The sequence below is a fragment of the Tupaia chinensis genome, unplaced genomic scaffold, assembly GCF_000334495.1.
Source record: "Tupaia chinensis unplaced genomic scaffold, TupChi_1.0 Scaffold147282_1, whole genome shotgun sequence".
Classification (NCBI taxonomy): domain Eukaryota; kingdom Metazoa; phylum Chordata; class Mammalia; order Scandentia; family Tupaiidae; genus Tupaia; species Tupaia belangeri.
Window position 1 is genome coordinate 1,550,889 of NW_006207133.1, and position 19,061 is coordinate 1,569,949.

The 19,061-nt window shown below is 41.8% G+C and overlaps 1 protein-coding gene and 1 long non-coding RNA gene across 2 annotated transcripts in view; one reads left to right on the top strand and one right to left on the bottom strand.

Annotated features, from left to right (window-relative positions):
* CCDC93 (CCC complex scaffolding subunit CCDC93) overlaps positions 1–3,670 on the bottom strand; it is a 98,327-nt gene extending 94,657 nt beyond the window's left edge. The window contains exon 1 of the mRNA XM_006169544.3: positions 3,499–3,670. Within this exon, the coding sequence (XP_006169606.1) occupies positions 3,499–3,540 (42 nt within the window). The 5' untranslated portion in view covers positions 3,541–3,670. The remainder of the gene's footprint in view (positions 1–3,498) is intronic.
* A 38-nt stretch (positions 3,671–3,708) lies between these two features.
* Positions 3,709–13,059, top strand: LOC102472569 (uncharacterized). The gene is made up of 3 exons (XR_337555.3): positions 3,709–4,170; positions 5,476–5,613; positions 12,793–13,059. It is a non-coding gene; the product is annotated as an uncharacterized LOC102472569 (long non-coding RNA).
* Positions 13,060–19,061: the final 6,002 nt, after the last annotated feature.

Sequence of the window (19,061 nt, forward strand, 5' to 3'; positions counted from 1 at the left end):
CTAAACCTGTCATGTGCTTTTTTTTTTTTTTTTTGAGAGGTTTTTTTTTTTTTCTTGCTATAGGGCACGTATGCTCGCCAGAAAGACAGAAAGAGACAGAGAGACATAAAGCGAGAAATCACCCCCCAGGGAGGATGGCGATGCCGCAATCCCTTCTCCTCCATTCTCCTCTCAGGATCTTGGGCACGCATGCACACGCGCCCGGCGTGAGTTTTAAGCCACCGAGTCCGGGATGCGAACCGTGGTCGACTACATGGGAGTCCAGCGACATAGCCATTACGCTAACTGCTAGTCCCAAACCTGTCATGTTCTAACAAAATGTTTTCACACTCATGACACTGACTATGGAAAATCAAGCTTATTTTTAACTACAAACTATCAGGAAATAAGTAATACATATTAATATATGGTTGAACTTAAAATTGTTAAAGTGACTGATAACCACTTACGATGAAACAGAAATGGGGTGGCAGCTTACAGCCTTGAGCCAGTGTTCATTTTACTTCTCTCTTTTGCAAATAACCTTGGTCCAATCTATAATAGGGTCCCAAGGTTAACATTGACTAATTCTTAGTCAACATTCAAAAATAAATATAGTATTATTAATTATAACTTTTGCTCCTTTTACAAAAGATCTGGGATGACTGAAAAACATCTACAAGTGAAGCCACTCAAAGAAAAGAGAAGATAAAGATTAGTTATGGGCCAATCCCATAGTGCTGAGTGGAGTGAGTCAGATCCCACATGGCTAACCAGGGCTTGAATCCTGGTCCCAGTGACTTGAAAAATACACTAGACATGTGTGAATACATGATAAGGATGCTCATGATCAGGATGCTGATGGAAAGGAGGTACAGGAACTGTAGCAATGACCAGGTTCATTGGGAGGAGCTTTCTCTCTAGCACACACATGTGCTCTATGACATTACAAATTTGAAAAACTTTTCTTAAAAAAGTGTAGTATGGTTCACAAAAATAGAGCAGCAGAAGAAAATGAGATGATATTAAGTATTTCAAGTATTGGGAAATACAAACTTTTCATTTGCTCAATCATCATTTATCATGAAAATATCACTTATCCTGAAACATTTCCAAAAAGAGGACAGTAAAGCATAGGAGGATCATCCCTGCCTCAACTCCTTTTTAATAAGCACCATAAGCCACCCCATTATAATTGTATGCCCCATGTTTTTCACCCACTCATCCCCCAGAATGAAGAAGTGCACTTTTGCAATATAAGCTATGACATAACTTTTTCCACAAGACACTCAAATAGTGTATACATATTAACAAAGAGTAGAAATTAAAAATGGGGATGCTGGGCTCCAAATTCACTTTGCAAGATTAACTCTGAAACAAAATGGAAAAGGGCCACTAGTTAATACACAGAAAATGAAAGAATACCCTCTTTTGAAGCCACATAAAGCCACCAGGCTGGTTAATACATCCAGTAGTTAAAACTAAAATTCTGATGCATATGAATGACTGTGAACTCTTAAACCAGGCCCAATAAATTTTCAATTGCCTTGCACTGTAGTTCCTACATCCTGGAAGGCAGAACCAAGTCTGGCTACCTTTCTACCTTTCACGTACATAGCATAAGGAGTTAACAATTTTTTTTTTTTTGGAGAGGTTTTTGCTATAGGGCGCGTGTGCTCACCTGACAGAGAGAGACAGAGAGACAGAAGTCACCCCCCAGGGGGGATGGCCTCGCTGCAATCCCTTCTCCTCCATTCTCCTCTCAGCGTGAGTTTTAAGCCACTGAGTCCAAGACTTGAACAGCGGTCGACTACATGGGAGTCCAGCGACATAGCCATTACGCTAACTGCTGGTCCCAGGAGTTAACAAATTTTAATTTAATGAATTAACTGGCCTAATGACAGCTTGATGACACAGACTATCCATACTTATATTTACTGGTCTTTGAACTAAATGATAGAAATTATACTACGTGTGTTCACTCTCAACTCCTAATTGCCAGAAACTGTCTTAGGCTCTTGGAAAACAGTGGCAAATCCAAACCAGCCACCTAACAGTCAGTGCAGAGTTAAAGGAAAGACACACAGGAGTAGGTTGTTTTGTACTTCAGGAAAAACCCTTTTGACACTGAGTTGGAAAGATTTAAGGTAGACTCTGGGAGACCAGACAGCAGGCTTCAGCAAAAGGCCAGATGAACACTCAATGAGAGCCCAGAATAAAGAAATGAGAAGGGGGGTAGGAGAGAGAGAGAGAGAGAATTTATAATATCACAGTATAGATCTTACTCTTCACAATTCTGGGTCCTATCAAAACAATGTGTAAGGTTTTAACCTAATACAGGGCTTTTGACATTATACTTGTTACGTTTTCCTAAGACACCAAAATGGACTTGCATCCTGGGAACACACACTGAAGTTTGTCCTTCCATCTCTGTATCCCAGCTTCTGGGCAAAGGACTGTATATTCCCTCAATCAGCGGTACTGGTAGGATGAAAAAACTGAGGATCTGGAAGGTGGGCAAAGAAGTAAGATTTTCAAAGGTAGGTTAAATGTGCGGGGTCTACACCCCACGTCAAGGAAAATGCTTGCTTCAGAACCTTAAGGCAATAGAAGTGCTGCGTGGATTCCATTTCTCTCCAGATCTAGTAACTGGACTAGTTTTTGAATAAATCAACTTTTAGAGTAGACAGATGCAAATCAGTTAGCTAAAGTGATACTCGCAGCCAAAGAAACGGAATGCATATTCCTTCTATTCCCAGACAACGTGGAACTCTAGAAACCATTGCTTATCCTGTTCCTAGCGCCTAGTGAGAACTTAGTAACGAACACCTCTGGAAAGGCATCCGCTGTCTCTGCAGAAGAGGCAATATTTCCGCCTGGGGCTAAATGCCCAGCCACACCGCACCGCTGGAGTGCGCGTCCCTACCAGGAACACCGCAGAGCAAACCCAACAGAACACGACCAGGGCGCCTACACGATCCCGAACTTCCTCTCGCTGCCGCAGCTGGATAAATACAAAGGGGACGCTGACCTCACCTCATGAGCCCTCTCCCCTCCCCCCCAAGACGAAGGCAGGCGCCCCAAGGTCACCGCCCTTTGCACAACCTGAGCCCGGACGGTCTCAGAGCGAGCGTCTCGTGACTCTGCGCGCAGCAGCTTTGGCCATCGGGGCTAGCCCTGCCGCAGGCTGGGTGGGCGTCACGGCCCGGGGCAGCGACAGAGGTGGAAGCCCAGGCCCTACGACGTGTGGGGCTGCGTCAAGACAGGGTTCGGGCTAGAAAGGCCACCTCCGCTCCAGGAGACCCCGGGCAGCTGAAGTTTGCCCCACCCACCCGCTGCCCCTTGCCCGGGCGGGGGCCTGCTTCCTCCCAGCCGCAGACGAGGCTTCTGCTCCCCCAGGGGACACACCTGGGCAGGGGGCGGGGCGCCCCTGCGCACCTCGGCCCCTCTGTCCGTCACCCCCAGGGCTGGGCCCTCTCCTCTGGAGCCCCGACGTGCCAGGGAGAGGGGGTGCCTTACCTCTGGGAGATCCTGGCCCTCCGGTCCCTTGGGCAACCCCATGGTCCGGACGGGCTGAAGTGAAGCGGCTGCAAAGCCCGCGAAGTGCGGGAGGAAGCTGTCCCCGGCGCTAAGCTGCTACCGGGGTGGAGTGCAAAGCGGAAACTTCCTCCACAGCGGCCGCCGCCTCCGAAGCCGGCGGGGAGCGTCCGGCAGGCGGAGCATGCGCGCTGGGGCGGCAGCGCCGCACAACTGCGCCTGCGCGCGAGTGTATGCAGCGAGGCTGGGTCTGGCAGGGACCCGGATCTTCAGTCGCGACTCAGAGTTTCTGTCCCCGCCGGCCGCCAGGGCTGGACTGTTAGAGATCTTCGCGCAGGGCCCCTGAATTTGACTCTGAAGCCCTTATTAAGGGGGTTATTCCTCCATCTTGAGGACATTTTGCATCCGGCTCCCTTCCTTGTCTGTCTTGGGCATCGGATTCCCCAAGGGCGTCTGGTCCTGTTCGCTAGCCAGACTTCGGAAGCTCCCTCGCTCTCAAGAGAGCCCGAGCACAGATGAGTTTGGGGATTTTGACCCAGACCCAAACCGGTTCTAGCCCATATTAAGGACGTACTCGGGAAAACTGGTCACGTATGGGCCGGGAACGGAGCTCTGGAGAAGAGATTCGTCACGCCCGCTGTCCTGAGGTTCTAGGTAATGGAATCGGGTTCCCAGGAAACCTCCCTGGGATAGTGCCCCTGTCCCGCCGTCTCCGGTGTCTGGGTCACTCTGGAGAAAGGACGTTTCTGAGAAAGCGGACTTAAGTGTCATTTTAGCTGCCACATCACTTCCACGGTGCACCTCTTTCTCTGTGCCGAAGGATAGCCGCTATATAAAACGGTCTTCCTGGTCACAAGCTCATGCCCACCCCATAATGGCTTCCCAACTTCTTTTAAGTAATAAAGTGGGGACTTAAGGTGAAAACGTTTGCTATGGAAGAGATCTTTCCCTCTGGGAGAAGGCAAAGGGGAAGCGGGGAGACATGAGCTCCTTGCGCTCAGAGAGGAGTTTGTTTTTCTATTTGCATCCCTAACATCTTAAAAAGTAGGGACTCAGTCAGTAAATGTTTGTTCTTGAAAAAACTCTGTATCTTTTATACTCCTCCTGGAGTTTATAGTGATAAAGCAATAGCGCACAAGTAGTTGGAAAGGCCTTAACTCTACCATTTCATTGTTAAATGTACCTTGCAAATATTACACAAAGCTGTGTGTTACCCACCACCCCAAAGCCCCAATAACTTGAAAAATATGACCCCCTACCCCAAAGCCACAACAATTTGAGAAATCTGAATATACAAGTGAAGTGTTCAGGTCAGAATCGTCTTGCTCTCACTCACTGTGAAGTCAATAAAACTCACTTCCCAAAAAGCCACCTCTTAACTTCTCAAATGTGTTGTTTTCATAACCTTAAAACTGACCTTCACTGGTATAGTGTAAGTTGAGGAGAAACGTGGAGTAATAATCATTTGTGACTACTGTTGGGTGACTGATAGGTACTGATGCCTAGGAACAGGTAGCAAAATCTCATGGAACAGGTAAGCCTAAATAGCTGTATATAAAGCAGCCTAGTGGGATCAGCAGTTGGCAAAATGGCTATATTGCTGGACTCCTGTGTTAGAGTCCCAGACCCAGTGGCTTAAGCCCATCCCCCTGAGGGGTGATTTCTCACTTTCTCTCTGTCTCTCTGTCTTTTTGGCGCACACTTGCCCTATAGCAAAAACCTCTTAAAAAAAAGAAAAGAAAGAAAGAAAGAAGCCTTAGGGCCAGAGACTGGAGAATAATAGGACCCAGGTAGGCCCCCCTGCAAATCCCCTATTGTAAATGCTTTGCAACATTTTAAATAAACATGAATGGCTAGCTTTCCCAGTAAGAGATTCTCCTATTTTTATTGTTGGTAGGAAGACAGTAACAGAGTTGAGTTGGCTCTCTCCCCCTCCCCCCATCAATTTTGGCAAAACAGATGTGGCAGCAGTCAAGAAAGTTTGAGCACACAGTTGAGAAAGGAACCCCTTGCACAGCCTTGGAGAAGACTGAACTACAGAGAAGGGGATTTATGAGAAATCTCAGATGAATGCAGCTGTCCCTCTCCTGGCTCCAGGTACCCCTCATGCACATTCTGTCTGGGGATTAGTAATAAGTCATCCTAACTCTCCTCTGCACTTATAGTACAGAGCTGTGTTCTGTTCTTCTAATTGTCAGAATCTTTGGAACTTCACTAATGCTCTCAATTTCCTAGTAGTCGAGTGCCTAATGAGCTTCCCATTACCTTTATCTTCGTTGAAATTTTCTGTAAGACCTCAATCATTCTGTCTGCAGACTGGGTTTTTGACATGATCAAGAAGGGGAATCATGGGACCAACAGTTAGCGTAATGACTATGTCGCTGGACTCCCATGCAGTTGACCACGGTTCGAGTCCTGGCCCCGGTGGCTGAAACTCACGCCAGGAGCGTGTGCGTTCGTGCCCAAGATCCCGAGAGGAGGGTGGAGGAGAAGGGATTGCAACGTGGCCATCCCTCCTGGGGGGTGATTTCTCACTTTCTGTCTCTCTGTCTCTCTCTGTCTTTCCAGCAAGCGTAAGCGCCCTATAGCAAAATCTTCTCCAAAAAAAAGAGAAGGGGAATCATCGAGTTCTAAAGCAGGAAGGAACCTTGGATGCATCTTCTGCAATAATAAGTATTCAGAAAAATAGAGTGACATGTAAGTCACATAGCACATTAGTGGCAGTGGTAGAGTCAGAGCCCATTTCTTCTGATTTGTAATGTCCTGTTAGTCATCCATCCATCCATCTACCCATCCAGCAAATGTTACTGAGTTCCTTCTATGCTGCTGGCTCTCAAACTTTGCTGCACACTGAAAGCATCTGGCTTCCTAGAGAGTCTAATTTAATTAGTTTGGTGAGAGACATGAACACTGGATTTTTTTTTTCTGAAAATATATTGTTTTATGTACACACAGTGGTGAATAGTGACTTTGTTATACACACACATACATATATATGTATATATATTTTTTTAAAGAGATTTTTGCTATTGGGTGCATGCACCCGCTGGAGACACACACATACACACACACACACACACACACACACACACAGAGAAAAAGAGAGAAAGTGAGAAATCACCCTCCCCCCCAGGGGTGATGGACTTGCCACTATCATTTCTCCTTCATTCTCCTCTTGAGATTTTGGGCAGGTACACATGCACATGTGCCGGGTGTGAGTTTCAAGCCTCCTGGTCTAGGACTCCAACTGTGGTTCACCATGTGGGAATCCAGTACTTTCGCCACTACGCCACCTGCTGACTCCATATATATTTCTTTATAGATCACAGTGTCACACAACATCTAAAATCCAAAGAGGCCTTAAGGTCAATGAGTTCTACATGAAAATTCTTAATTGTGTGCTGATCTATTCTCAAGCAATAAAATTGTACAATGCGCTATCTTTAGCATGTTATAATTCTTATAGTAAAATAATGAAGGTGCAGGTAGTGTAAGCATACTTAAACCCCTTCTCATTCTGAACTGAAGGTAAAATGTGACACAGTACACACACAAACATGCACTTGGATAAGTTCCTCCAGTAAATTTCCCTAAACAAAGGAGAGTTGTATTTAAGAATTCTAGGGGGCTTGGGGAAAAATGATTAAGTAACCCAACAAGACATGTAACCAAGTAAAATAGGTTATAGAATGGTGTACCACAGCAGAGCTAGAAATGTCATTGACAAATGTATATTTTTTTAAAAAAAATTAGTAGAACTATTATTGAATATGCATAATATATTGTATTTCTTGATGCTGAAGCAGATGAACATGTCTGTATCCATTATTTGATTATTACATATTGTGTGCCTGCTTTAAAAAACCATACTGGGGCCAGCCAGAGGTATGTATGGTCTTTAAGGTGGCAGGATACCACGTGGCCGATCGCACAGTTCGAGACCCAAACCCAGCGGCTCGAAACATATGTGGTGAGTGCCCTAAAGCCCAAGAATCCCATCAGGATGCCAGGCACTTGCACACACACGCCTAGCATGTTTTTTGTGTCTGGCACTGGGATTTGAAGCCTGATTGGCCATGCAGGATCTGGCTCTCTCTGCAGCGCCTAGATACTATACTATGAGGCTGGCATGGATGTGTTTTAAAAATCAACATAAGATTGGGCCCATTGGAGGAAAGTGTTAGAACTACAGGTGTTAACATAGGGTAGCATATAAAGAAAAATAATTACATAGATCAGATCCTAATTTTCAGGATGATGGTTGTCTACATCTGATGTCATCTGCTTCATTTTTTTCTGGGTTGGGTGAGAAGTCTTCAGAGAGTCTGGAGAATTTTAGCTTGAAGTCTCTGATGTTTTTTAACAGACCATTTGAGTAGATCATATTTCTTTAGTCTTTTGAGCAAGGACTTGAGAGAGTTGTTCAGGAAGGGTAACTAATTCTTTGGGGCTTTTTTGGTCCAGGTCAGTGTGTGTTGTTTAACTAACATGCTTATTAAGTCATCCTGAAGACTGGCCAACAAGTTAGAGTTAAATAGACTATTGGTTTCATCTGTCAGTTGCTTAGTGCAAGAATGTTGGTAGAAAGTTTTCTCAAAGCAGCTCTAATAATCATAAACAGATTCATCAGGCCATTGACTGCACTGGTGGATGTGATGCTAATCGATGTGCTTGAAAAATAAAATGATAATTTACTTGTGGAGCTTTCAGGCAATCCTTTGAGCATCTGTCTCAGCTCTTGCACTCACTTTTTAAAAATCTCCTGTAGGGTCTCTTTAGTCAGCTGTGTTTATCTATTACTTAGCCATTATAATCTTCATAAGAAAATCAATTAGTTGATATAAATTAAAATAACCAGGCTGGTAAGTTTTAGTTAGAAGGTCAAATTAATTGGTAAATTCAATAGAATTCTTCTTAACCTTGGGAAAGTCCTGGAAAGATTATGTAATTCTGCTCTCAATCAGGAAACAAACATGGTTGTTTTAGTATTGTCATCTTTAGATCTAACTTTCAAAGGAACTGTTATAAAGGGAGAGTTTACTGGGCCAGCAGATAGCATGGAGATTAAGGCAGCTGGATCTCACAAGACCAACTACATGGTTTGAGTCCTGGACTGGCAGCTTGGAAAATATGCTGTGTGTGTGTGTGTGTGTGTACATGCCCAAACTCCCAAGAGGAGAAGGGATTGCAGTGTGGCCTTATCCCCCTGGGGGTGTGCTTTCTTACTTTTCTTCTCTTTCTCTGTCTGTCTCTGATAAGCATGTGTGCCCTATCGCAAAAATTAAAAAAAAAATAAAAATAAAGGGAGAATTTTCAGAACTATTTTTCTAGGGGCTCAATGTCAACACTGAGAAAAGGAAGCTCAGACAGTAAAGGATAACGAGGGTGCAAAAAATAACTGAAAGGACCAAAATGATTAGAAGGTGCTAGAGAGTAGATATCCACAGAAGCTTCGGAAAACTTTTCTAATTTGGAAATCTTTTAAATAACTATGAATTTTTTTTCTAAGGGAAGTGGTAGTAGATTTATTATCATATTTAGGGATTTCAAAATACCAATTAAAGTACTCTTCTTACTCATTTTTTTAGTTGTGTAGTTTTTTTCTAAGTTAGTATACAAACTAATTTAGAGTTGGTGGAAGAGTCCCCAAATGAACCAACATAGTTACAAATGATCATGAGTAACTTTAGTACATTGTGACAGAAATTTACAGGAAGAGTGCCTATAATCTTTAGTCATAAGGGAAGCCAGCATTGGCGTAGCAAGTGCTGTGCTGGTTAAAGGCACTGAATTCCCACATGGCTGACTGCAGTTCTGGTCCCGGACCTGAAGCTTGCTTTCTCACTTTCCATGCCTTTCTCTCTCTGTCTCTCTTTGGTCAAATATAAAAAATAATAATAACAAATGGAATTAAATACATAAATACATCTTAAAAATAAAAGCCAACATTCTGGATGGCAGTTGCCAGTCAGTAGTATTTTGAAAGACAATGCTCTTGATAGCAGTAGAGTATTCAAGATGAAAACTTCCTCTTCCAAAAATAGAGTACTCACCTAGATGAGGGCTTTCCCTTCTCGATGAGGAATTTTCTTTCCTTGGCAACTAGCAATAAAGAAGATCCAAATAAGGACTTGGAATTTTGACCAAACTATGGGAGGTTTAGAAATCCAGAGAACTTGTGTCCACATCCTGAGGCTACTGAGGAGACTGGAGGATCAAAGACCTCTCTGGGACCTTTCTCCCTCTGTAGCAGCACTGGGGAAGAGTAGATCATTCAGGTCACACATCTCTGATATCCTGTAACATCAGTCACTTTCGAACTCTAAATCTGTGAACAACAGAAGAACTTTATTTGGGGTCTTAGGAATTACAATTCAGGAAACATAGGTTAAGGTAGGATTAAATAAGTGTTCCAGGGATGTAAGGGAAGGCAAGAGTTTGTAAAGACAAAAAACTTTAAATCACTACAAGGTAATTAAAGTTTTTTGAAGAAAAATTTCTGCTGGAATTAGAAAGAATGGAAGGGTTACATGACCAGTGAAAGGTAAAGGAAGAAAATATATTGTATATTTTCATAAAATAAGAGTGTGATAATGTCTTGTCACATATGTTGAGCTATTCTAGATGTCTGGTGCCAAAGTGTGAAGTTCACATTCTCAGATACCTGTAGAAATGGACCTAAGTCCTTCTTTTTTTTCTTTTCTTTTTTTTTTTGGAGAGGTTTTTTGCTATAGGGCGCGTGTGCTTGCCAGACAGACAGAGAGATAGAAAGTGAGAAATCACCCCCCAAGGGGGATGGCCACGCCGCAATCCCTTCTCCTCCATTCTCCTCTCGGGATCTTGGGCACGCACGCACATGTGCCCAGCATGAGTTTAAGCCACTGGGTCTGGGACTCAAACCGCGATCGACTACATAGGAGTCCAGTGACATAGCCATTACACTAACTGTGGGTCCCTAAGTCCTTCTTCTTTAATGGCCTATGGCCTCCCAACTCCATTGTGAAAGGGCTTTGGATTTCGCTCTTTGCAGGATACACGCAGGAGAAAAATCAAAGTGTGTTTTCCGTCTCCACTCACATAATCATTCAACAATTCTGACACCAGATATGTGTGGGGTTTTCCTTACACATTGTTAAACCAAACTATATTGGCCTGAGAAGGCCTCCATACCCATATACTTGAGTTCTTGGAAACAAACCACAGTGTCACTTAGGATTCTGCTTGTTTCTTTTTTTATTTTCTTTCTCTCTCTCTTTTTTTCTCTTAAGAGATTTTTTGCTATGGGGTACATGCACTCACCAGAGAGATGGATAGACAAAGTAATAAATCACCCCTCCAGAGGGAGGCTACACCACAATCCCTTCTCCTCCATTCTCCTCTCAGGATTTTGTGCATGAACGCACATGCACTTGGCATGAGTTTCAAGCCACTAGGTCTCGGAATTGAACTGTGGTCTACTGCATGGTAGTCCAGCACTATGCCACCTGCTGGCCCGGAGAGTCTGTTTCTTTAACAATTTGCTGAGTCATAGCCAATCACAGCAGCCACACTTCAATCAATGACAGTCTGCTCTTTAAACTGTCTTCATACAGGCAAACCCCAAGCTATAACCAATCCAGCTGCTTTTCAACTTCGTTTCCCTCACTTCCAGTTTCTTATATCACTTTTCTTTTCCTTCTCATAAGCTATTGAACCGTGGGACACTTTGGAGTTCCCCAGAAAGCCATTCTGAGGGCTGCATGATGTGTGAATCTTTTTTTTCCCAGTTAAACTCTGCTAAATTAGATTTGTCTAAAGTTTTTCTTTTAACAACTGTTATGCAGTAGACACCAGTTGTGTGTTTTCTTATACAATTCAGTTCTGAGATTACCAAACTGAAGGATAGTATCAAATTGTAGAGAGTGTGGGGAATTAGTCCATTAGCATTTGTGTCTTTCCACAATGTCAAGGTTTTATCCTCATCAAATGTCCTAATATGCAAGCAAGCATAGTAGGGTAAAGGACAGGGACACGAGCCTGCCTAAGGCCAAATATCTACACCACGCCATGAAGAGGCTCTACACCAAGAGTCCATTTGGAAACCTCACTGGAATGGGTCCTTTGATGAAGGTTTTCCCAGGAAGTCCTCCAGCAACACAGCACAACATAGGCCCACTTCCAAGCATCCTTGAGACAGCGCTGGTGGCCAAGGCCATCCAATTCTGCAAGGCAGGGTCTCAGTGATTCTAGCCTCAGAAAAGTGAGCTGCTTCTATCATAGAAGGTACTTGAGCACAGTAGCTGCTCTGGTTCATGCACAGGAACTGTCAAAAACAGAATGGTATTGAGCTGTTAGAGTTTGGATTATATGTTTCTCAGAGAAGGGTCTTATTGTAGTCATATGTTCTTATCTGCAGTGCCACTTACAGTCTTTGTTCCATCTATGTTCATAAACATGTTTTTCAAATCCACGAAGATAAGCAGATGTTGAGGCAAAATATGTTGTTTTGAAGACTGAGGTGTTGGGTACTTAGCATAATTGAGGCCATTTTGAGCCGTGATCCATATATAGATCCCAAAGATTAAGGGGTCAATCCTACAAGACTACCTCCCACTTCAGATGCAAGTCACAAACACAGATTATGACCTATGCACCTGACGGCTGGCTATAAATTGGGATTCCCACAGCCCTCTCCTTGGGTTCAATGAGTTTGCTAGAGATAAACTTATGTTTACCCTTTATTATAAATGATATTACAAAGGATACAATTCAAAGAGCTGCATAGGTCAAGGTGTGCACAAAGGGCTGAGGAGCTTCCATGCCCTCTCTGGGTGCATTACACTCCAGGAAACAAACCACTAGGTGAAGATCTGCTCTCAGTGTGGTGGGCAGCATCCAATCAATGAGGGGCCCCGGAAAACAAGAGGTAGGTTGATCTCCTTAGAGAGCAGAGGAAGCTTCTTCTGTTGCCTTGGACATCAGAACTCAAGACTCACCTGCCTTAGAACTCTAGGACTTATGTCAGCAGCTCCCTCTCTCTCTCTCATGCCAGTTTTTCAGGCTTTTGACCCTGGACTGAGAATTATATCATTGGCTCCTCTGCTTCTGACACCTTCAGGGTTGAACTGAGCCACACTACCAATGTTCTAGCAGCAGATGGCTTATGGGACTTCTCAGCTGCCATAATCATGTTAACCAATTCTCCCAATAAATCCCCTCTATGTGACTCTGCTTGTTGTATTGATTCCATTTCCCTAGAAAACCTTGATTAAAACAATGATTCACTTCTGTTACCAGGTTGTGTGAACAGACAACAGAATTCAGCACGGGGAGTAAACACATTTTTGGCTGCCACTGGAGTATGTGATTGACCAGAAAGGCCCTTAGTGAAGAGGACTCCTTAGAGGAAGGAGAGAGGTACCTCTGTTCCAGAACAGCACATGTGGGCAAGATGTCCATGACAATGTTCATGGAAAGCATCAAATGAAATAGGAAAAATACCGAATATGACCTAATTAGTCATTAGAAAGAGAATGGATAGGTCATTTGTGATATCTTCATACAGCGGAATAATATACAGTGGTTAAAATGAACTAGAGTTCTATATTTGACTAGAGATAATACAAAAAATATAAAGTTGAGCTTTAAGAAGAAGCAACATTCACGATGATTCCCAACATTGAAAATAATATTATTCAATGCTTATAAATATATTCATGTGTGGGAAAAGTGTGAAAGCATATATGTAAATTATCCTCATGATTGTGATCTTCTCTGGGAAAAGAGTAAGGAGAAGAACAGAGAATGTCACTGTCTATAATATTTTATTAGGTAAGATCTAAACAAAATATGTCATAATCTCAGTATTTGATAAAAGTGGGTGATTAACACAGGGTAATAGTATTTTTATTTTCTACAGATTTTAGTTATTTTATATTAATAATTAGTATGTTATAAAATATAATAAAGAAAATGGCCACAACAATGAGTTAGAGGGGCACCAGCAGGTGGTGTGGTGGTTAAGGCACTGAACTTCCACATGGCTGATGACAGTTCAAGTCCTGGACCTGGCAGTGTGCTTTCTCATTTTCCCTCTCTCTTGCTCTGTGTCTCTCTACTCAAATTAAAATAATAATAATAAATAAAATTAAATAAATAGTTCTTTAAGAAAATGAGTTAGAGGAAAGAGAACAAATTATAAATTGAAGAAAATAAATAAGGTAGTTGGAGGCAGCTTGGTTTGATGGAGAATTTATTTATTGTATTTTTTTTAAGATGGAAAAGATTTAAGTATCTTTTATTAAACCACAGGAAAGGGCCAATTCTGTGATCAATCCTGTGATTAAGGAGTTGGATCTCACATGGCCAACCATGGTTAGAATCCTGGTTCTGGTGGCTTAAAAAACATCCTGGGTGCATGTGCTCCTTGCCTAAATTCTGACAAGATGGAGAAAAGGAGAAAAATAGATTTCGGTGTGACCACACCTTATTAGGGAGTACTTACTCCTTCTTCCTCTTTCTCGGTCTCTGTTTCTCTCTGGCAAGGGCACACGTGTCCTTGCTAAACAAGAACAAATTATAGGTGGCAGATGTGACAGTCAATGATTGTCCTTTCAGAAAAAGGAATTCAGGTGGTAGCTCTGAGATTATGGACCATAGTTATCACCTTTCTCTTAAGTAAGTTAATATAAGAGGAATACACCCAATATTTAAGTGGAAAGAAAGAACTACCCTATTATATATTTAATTTTCATTTCAAATATCAGTAAGTCAACTTAGTCTTCCCTGAAGAAGTTCTTCATGAAAATTAAAGGCAGTTACATGGACTTGTGGTTAAAAAAGGTACTGAACACATGTATTCATCTTCCCTCTTTCCTGAAATCCCAGTAAAATAATTACCAAAGTATAATTAGACCAGAAGAAAGAGAATGGAAGAGAATGACAAAGGAAATTAAAATGCTTCTATAACCAGGTTCTCAAATAGGTATACTTGATAAGGTATATCATCTTCTTCAAGCTTTCTTTGTCAGATTTCCTTTCCTGTACACCTGGATGGTATTGTGCTTATGATATGCTAAGGCTCTTCTTGAAATTTTTGGAGATTAGAATAGTCTCATTTTCAGGTATAGAAAAGTCCAATCTAATCTAATTGTTAACCTTTCATCCAATCCATACCTTCTCCTCCTTCCTAGCTTGCGTCTAATTCTGAATTCTGCCAATGGAAATGGGGGTATCTGGACCATTCTTCCTTCTCTTTCTCATCACATTTCTTCCTCTGTTCGCTAACACAACTCTCGGTGTCATTCTGAAGAGAAGCAGGGACTATCAGAGAAGAAGAAAATTGCATTTGGGCTCTTGTTCCTGGCATTGCTGTCTCTGTGTGACAGATGTCCTAAAGCTGACCTTTCTTAGGGTGGTGCTTTTGCAGAGTTTCTTGCTTATTCTCTTATGGCACTTTTGACTTTGCATTATTCTTCTCACACTTCAGTGGGTGAAACACTATTCAGCTGACCTCTTGTGATGTCCTCCTCATTCTCTTTTCAAGTATTCCTGATGCAGGCCCATTCTATTGAGCCAGAACTTGTCTGACAAGTTCCTTTCAAGCTCAGCATTACTCTGTTTGTTTCTCTCTTAGTTTTCAGGAAAGTTCCTGCACCTCTGTTCAATTTAGCTATGGAAGTTTAGACCATTGCAATTACAGTCCCTTCTTTGTTGTACATAAGTGTTGCTAGGAAGCCTTGGATAATTGAAAAGCTCTACTCTTTCTGCCCCTCCCATCTGACCCCCTAACTTTGGGGACATGGGTCTAGTTCTCTAGTTCTCCTAAGAAAACTCTTTCCTCACACTGTGCCCAAATAGCAGCACAGAGTAGGTGCACAGGTTTCTGTAGCTCAGCAGCAGCTGTCTGGGTGCTTAGATGTCAGTCTCCACTCCTGGCGGATAATCCCAATGTGTGCCCCGTGAAGCATCTCCTTTCTTGGCCTGAGGGGTAGAGAAAGGCATCCACTTTTTTTATTTTTTTTAAATTGCCAGAGACTGTGTGTACTCTCCCAAGAGAGACAGAGAGAAAAACAGAAAAAGAGAATGAGAAAACACCCCTTGATGGATTGTGATTACATTGCAACCCCTTTTCCATTTCTCCACTCTGCTAGGATCTGGGACATGCGTATACACACACCCAGTGTGTTCATCAAGCCACCTGGGCCAGGATTTGAACCACTGTTGACCATTTAGGATCTGGCTCCCTTAACCACAAGACTACAAACAATTCACTTTAAATGTTCACACTACCACATATAATTCTTTTCAATATAATGACTCGTTCTCAAGAGTCTCTAGCCTTTTTATTTCCTGTTCTTTATTCTTACATGGGCTAGAGGTGAGAAGGTGAGCAAACTAAGGTCATAGGACTCATTTTACTGTGGGAACTTGAGTCCTGAATGAATGCCTAGCATTTTCCTTTGGAATATGGGTGTGGATTGCATCCTTGGCTTTGAGTTTCAGTCCAAACTCCAAATTTATTTAAGACCTCACTTAAAAGCCTGCTATACTATAATGATATAATTATAGAAAATTGCTAATTATAATTAGTAACAATTAGAGAGTAAAATGGGGGCTCTTGCAAATTGAAAATGATAACTGAAATTTAAATAATCAGTAGAAGAGTTGGAAGACAGAACCAAGGAAACATCCAGGAGGGCAGACATCCTAACTGAAGGTAGAGGCAGACATGACTTTCAAATAAATAAGGAAGAAGGTTCATGATTGAAAAACTCTCCAGGGGCAGCTGGTGGTATGGTGCTTAAAGTGGCTGGATATCACATGACTGATGTCATGTAGACCCATTGGCTTGAGAAACATGCTGGGCGCAGTACGTCTGTGCCAAAAATTCCAAGGAGAGGGAAACAAGGAAGAAGGAAGAGATGGAGGAGAGGAATTGTGGTGAGATCATTTCCTGTTGTGGGTACGTTCTCATTTTCTTTCTCTCTCAGGTGAGCATGTATACTCTCTGGTAAAGAAACAAACCAGAAAAACTTCCAAATATCACACATAAACAGTGAAAAAATAATCAATACAAATACCTTATTTATGACACTTTAGAACAGTGGAGGTAGGAAAGATGCTAAGATTTTAAAGAGGCAAAGAGCAGGTCATCTAACAAAGAAATGAGATTCAGAAAGTCATGATTTCTCAAGAGTAACATTGGAAACTGGAACACAAGGAAGCAATGCATTAAAATTCTAAAGAAAAATTATTTTTAACCTAGACTTCTATATTCCAGCAAGATGTTAATTGATCAGGAGGACAGAATAAAAATATGTCCATTCTTTGCCTTCTTTATAACAGAACTTGTTGAGTATGAAAATGTTCTCAGTTAAATTCTGCATTTCCCAGACTCTATGTATATTAGTAGACATATGACCCTTGTTTGAGAGTAAGCGGATGATTTCTGGGAAAAATTCTTAAAAGGGGCTAAGAATCCAGCGTGCACATTGTTTGCTCTGCCTCTCTTTTTTTTTTTTTTGTCTGAGGAAGCTTGCATAGTAGGAACATCTTTTATCCTTTTTTTAACAAGTTCCTGTTGACTTCCATGCATTATCCTCAAACCTATAATTCTACACTTTCTAGTACTGTTAACTAATCTTGGAACCTTTCTTTGCCCAAAGACATGCTCTGCCTTTGATTGATGCTGCTGACTTAATGTGTCTTTTGGTGTCTATATCCCCAGTGCTGGATGGAGTAATTTCTCAAAGACAGGTATTTTTAATTAATACATGAACCAAAGCGTGAACAAACATCGTTCTCATCTATTATCTACCACCTTCCAAGACACTCCTCAATCCTTTCTTTCAAGGTTTTAGTACTTGATTAATAGTCTTTTCTTAGGTCAGCCCGTGGTCTGGTGGTTGGGGTGGCATATCCCACATGGTGGACTGAGCAGTTGGGATCCTAGACCTGATGTGAAAAGCACATTAGGTGCATGTGCATGAGTGCCAAGTCTCAAAAGGAGGGAGAAATGAAGAACAGATTGCAGTGTGAGTCCCATGGGGAGTGCTTTCTCACTTTTTCTCTCTCTCTGTCTCTCTCTAGCAAGTATATGTACCCTCTGTAAAAGCAAAAAATAAATAAATGAACAAAATTTTAAAATAGTGTCTTTTCCTAGCCATCTCTTTCTGATGACCTCCATGACTTTAATACTCACGAGATCCTTCAAACTCTTTGAACTCAATGTATCTTACCTTCTCCTTAAGGAAATGAACCAAACAAGACCCCAGTTCTGTTCTTTGTAGTCCTATTTTTCTCTCCCATGATTTTTTTTTCTTTTTGGAGAGTCTCCCATGATTTTTTTAAGCCATTCACTGAGACAATTATGATACCTTCAATTAATTCCTTCACCCCGTGACATGCCACCAGATTTGTCATCTGAGCAACACAGCTCTCTGGCTTTAAAACTCATTTGTTAAAAACTGACTAGATTTTAAGTTTCCCCATTACAATCTGGTCACAACATGTGACAGGGATTTGAAAAGTTTATGGAAAAATGGAATTTAACTATGAGTTTATTTTGGTGCAAAGCACACACATACACATTGAAATCCATGCATGGTTTTCTCATAACATATTTTCCATGAAATTTTTGTAGACTCTTTGTGCTTTTCTCTCATAACCCCTTGAAGTCATCTTAGACTTTTTGTGTCTTCTCGAACCCACTTAAAATTTTTTCAAATTTTTTGCCATTGTTTATACCACACTTTCTGCCTAGAATTACACTTGCATGCCCTCTAACCCATAACCCTATCTCAGTCTATTGAAGTTGTGCCCATCGTCCTAAGACCAATTTTAATGCCACTTTTTTTGATGAAGTGTTACCCAGGGTTTCAAGCAGAAACCTTGGAGCTTCTGTGATAGCAAAAGCCCTTTGTGATTACCTCTATTCTAGCATTTATAAGGGCATGACTACCTGCTCCTGCACAGTCATTGAGGACGCATTGACTTCTGTGACCCTGACAGACCTAGCACAAAGTACTTGGCATGGAGCACATGCTCAAATATTTTTAGATAAATTGAACTGAGATTCGAGGAGCTATCTCTGACTTTGGTTTAAGTCTAGTGTCTTGTGGAAAGAGGAAAGGCAATGCATATCTACTCCCTCAGGAATACTGCCTCATAATTATTTTAAAAGTTTTCCATTTTATCAAAGCGCCTTAGAAACTACTTCTTTTCAAAGCTCTACCAAAGTATTATTTTCCTAATTAATTATTGTAGAGGGATAACTATTGCATAAATCAATTCCCAACTTAGTTTGATCATGATCTCTAATGAAATAGATTGGAGATCTGGAGTCCCAAAGAGAATGTTTTCAGATGAATAGTATATTTTATTTGTCAGCAGTTCTCAGGCTCAATTTATGGTGAAATTAACTGAAAGTGGATTTCAAATAATTGTCAGCTCATTGTCAGTCTGCATTTCCAAGGCCCTGAATAGATAGAATGACGAAAGGTAATTTCGTTTTTCTTCGTAATTGCTTCTGGATAATACCACAGCCTTTGAAAGAGAGTGTAAGG